Consider the following 3,531-nt stretch of genomic DNA (forward strand, 5'->3'; position numbering starts at 1 on the left):
ATAGCCTCTGTGTAGGTTTGGTTGTGTCTGGCTGGAGCAGCTGGATTGAGAGTAATGGAAGGAACTTAGACTAATGTACAGGCGCTATGGCCAGGTGGCTGGCTGCATAGGAGGAGATTCAGAGATCACAGATTGATCTTCAAATAGATCACACTCTGAGGATTAAGGACTATGTCTTTAATGTTATTAGTTTCTCCTGTGATTTTCATGGTATGACAAATTAAAATGTCTGTTGTGGAAAAAGGTCTATAAATCGAACAAATCTTGGAACAATAAAAAAAAGCAAGCTAGCCGCAAATACAGTATCTCACAAAAGTCAGTACAATCCTCACATTTTTGTAATTATTTGATTATATCTTTTCATTTGACAACACTGAAGAAATAACACTTTGCAGGGAGGGGATCGTGCTCTGCTTCAGTATGTGTGGCAGCACTCATGCAGCCCCAGACCATGACACTCCCACCACCATGCTTGACTGCAGGGAAGACACACTTGTCTTTGTACTCCTCACCTGGTTGCTGCCACAAACACTTGACACCATCTGAACCAAATAAGTTTATCTTGGACTCATCAGACCACAGGACATGGTTCCAGTAATCCATGTCCTTAGTCTGCTTTACTTCAGCAAACTGTTCGGGGGCTTTCTTGTGCATCATCTTTAGAAGAGGCTTCCTTTTGGGATGTCAGCCATGCAGATCAATTTGATAATTTGATGCAGTGTCCAGCGTGCACTGTTATACATACTGTACACTCACTACTTTACATTGTAGCAAAGTGTCATTTCTTCAGTGTTGTCACATGAGAATAATCTATATAATAATAATATATAATCAAATATTTACAGAAATGTTAAGGAGTGTACTAACTTTTGTGAGATACTGTATATTCAAAACAACTCTGGGGTTTTGTTTTGTTTCAAAAGTGGGGAGCCAGCAGCTACTCATTAACACGCATAGTTTCTTTTCCATTTTCATTTGAGTCACTATGTGGAATATTCTTGTAAAAATCTTAGTTTTGTGTGTTTACTTGAGGTGTAATTTCCTCATTTTTCCAACATTTGAAAAACCATTTTCTTACAAAACTTTTATAACTTCATCATCTAGGTTCATGTTTGATAACTAAAAGTCTATTTCTTCCCACATTTCTATTTTTCTCAGCATGTTAACACAACCAACTGCCAACTAGTAAAACTGCGTGAAGCTTGTGTGTGTGTGCCAGTAGAATGCATTTAAATACACGCATACAGTGTGTCAAAAGGACAGCTTTTGGTGATGGACTTCTAGTTCCTGTTCTTCACAAAACACAAAAACTGGTTATCACAGAAACAAGAAATTGATTCATGTCATCAGAATAGACACTGCTTTAAAAATAATCATCTAAGTACATGCACATCTCTTATTAAATTGTTCCATCTCCAAATCAGTAGTGCAAGTCAAGGGTATGAGAAGCTGCCTAGGCCAAAATTTAATACTTCGCTTGCACATACATACATACAAACATACACCCTCGCACACACATACATACTGTCATGCACATACATACATACTTATATACATACATACATACCTCGTGCATATATACATACTCACCTTGCGCATACATACATACTGTCATTTGTAAGTATGTATGTATCCGCAAGGTGAGTATTTATTTTTGCGCAAGGTTAGCATGTATATATGCGCGAGTTTAAGTATGTATATATGTGTGAGGTTAAGTATGTATGTATGAATGTGCAAGGTGAGTATGTATATATGCGCGAGGTAAAGTATGTATAAGCAAACTGAGTATATATATATGTGCGAGTTAAAGTATTAATATACGTTCGTGGGGTTGGAGGGTAGGATCCGTAGTAAAGTGGTTAATGATAACATTCTTTTAATTTTTTGGGGGGGTGGGGGAGTGACAGCCAAATCACTAACTTAACTGGATCATACATTACCAACGTATAATATATATAATATAATGACAAACACACCTGTTAGCTTACTAATCCAACCCAAAAGCTTTGACAGCAGCATAGATCCTCTCTTTCTCTGCTGTTTTTGCATCCTTTATTGCACCGTCAGCTTTCATCATGGCAAAGACGACAGCAGAATAAATCCATGTGTCCTTATTTCTCTGAGAAAATACATGAAATGACTAATAATTAAAACAGCTTTGTAACTGGTTTAATAAGATTAATCCTTTAAATTCTTACCTGTTGAGTTTTCTGATAACCACTGTTTTGTTGCAGGACGACAGCAGCTGGATTTTGAGAAAGAACATATATAGACAACAATAAAAAAGATGTAGTGCTTTTAATTAAATTTTAGTTTAATAGAGAACTTCTGAGTAACTTCTATTACCGTTGGAACAATCAGACTTGCTTGTCTTGATGGCATAAATGAGGAAGGCTATAACAATCAGACTTATAGCCAAGACAGCACACAGCAGGAAACTAATTGAATTGGTCATTTTTGACCAAATACTCGGTCCTGGAAAATTTACAAAAGGAAATAGCAATGAGTTGATCAATTTTATTTGACTTATCACCTTAACACTGAATATATATATAACTCTTAAATATATATATTTTCTAAACAACAGAATAATAATACAGTTACCTTGAATGTCCAGCTTTGTTCCATCTCCAAATAATATCTTCCCACATGTGGCCACAGCACAGTAGTAAGTCCCATCATCAGAGGAGCTGACGTTCTTAGAGAAGTGATAAATGCAGCTTTTCTGCGAGTAAGATCTCTTGTCACATTCATCATGTCCATTTTCATCCGTGTAGATGATGTCTGGATGAGATTTATCTGATCCGGCTCTGAACCAGTACACACTGTGATCTCCTGGACACGTCTTGTGGTCGTAGTCAGAAAGGACTGAACACTGGAGAGTCATCGAATCTCCTGGACGGTCTGGATTAGATACTGTCTGTCCCTTAATGACAGTATAGTTTATTGTCCTTTGAGTGTTTCCTGCATGATATAAAACTGTTAATGATTCAACATGCTTAATGACAGTTTAAAACTTGGTAAAATTAGATCACACTATTACCTCTTACTAACAGATATGTCCCACTCCATTCAGGAACAGTCCAATCTGTTATTGCACAGTGATACATTCCCTCATCCTCTTGAATTGTCCTCAAAATGGTCAGGTTGCTAATATTCTTATCAGTATTTACCTTGAATCTTGATTCAGATTCAAACTCTGGTGCATACTCAGGTTTTGCAGATTTCAACAGCGTCATAATTAATTTCAGAGTATCCCCGGCACGCTGCTTGTACCAGTGGAGTATTACACTGTTCAACTCTTCTTTAGGCAAAACACACGTGAAAGTCGCAGATTCACCAAGTTGAACAGTGGTCACTGGAACCAACGTATCTGAATGAAAAGAAAAAATACAATATATAAAATAACAATTAGTGTATTATGTGGAAAATATATGATTATTAAATTATTCAGTTGGCATGTAAATTCTTAATAAAATAACACTTACATCCCTGATGAAGAACAAGCAGTGTAACCCATAACAGGATCAT

The 3,531-nt window shown here is 36.6% G+C and overlaps 1 protein-coding gene across 1 annotated transcript; it reads right to left on the reverse strand.

The window, feature by feature from the left end:
* LOC123958012 lies at positions 1 to 3,531 on the reverse strand. Its single transcript, XM_046031168.1, has 7 exons — positions 3,489 to 3,531; positions 3,044 to 3,373; positions 2,605 to 2,964; positions 2,347 to 2,475; positions 2,199 to 2,245; positions 1,977 to 2,119; positions 1 to 40 (listed from the first exon to the last, which is right to left on the reverse strand). Exons 1-6 carry the CDS (start codon positions 3,529 to 3,531, stop codon positions 1,988 to 1,990), a joined length of 1,041 nt encoding a protein of 346 aa, XP_045887124.1. The 3' UTR covers positions 1 to 40; positions 1,977 to 1,987.

The sequence above is a fragment of the Micropterus dolomieu genome, linkage group LG19, assembly GCF_021292245.1.
Source record: "Micropterus dolomieu isolate WLL.071019.BEF.003 ecotype Adirondacks linkage group LG19, ASM2129224v1, whole genome shotgun sequence".
NCBI lineage: Eukaryota > Metazoa > Chordata > Actinopteri > Centrarchiformes > Centrarchidae > Micropterus > Micropterus dolomieu.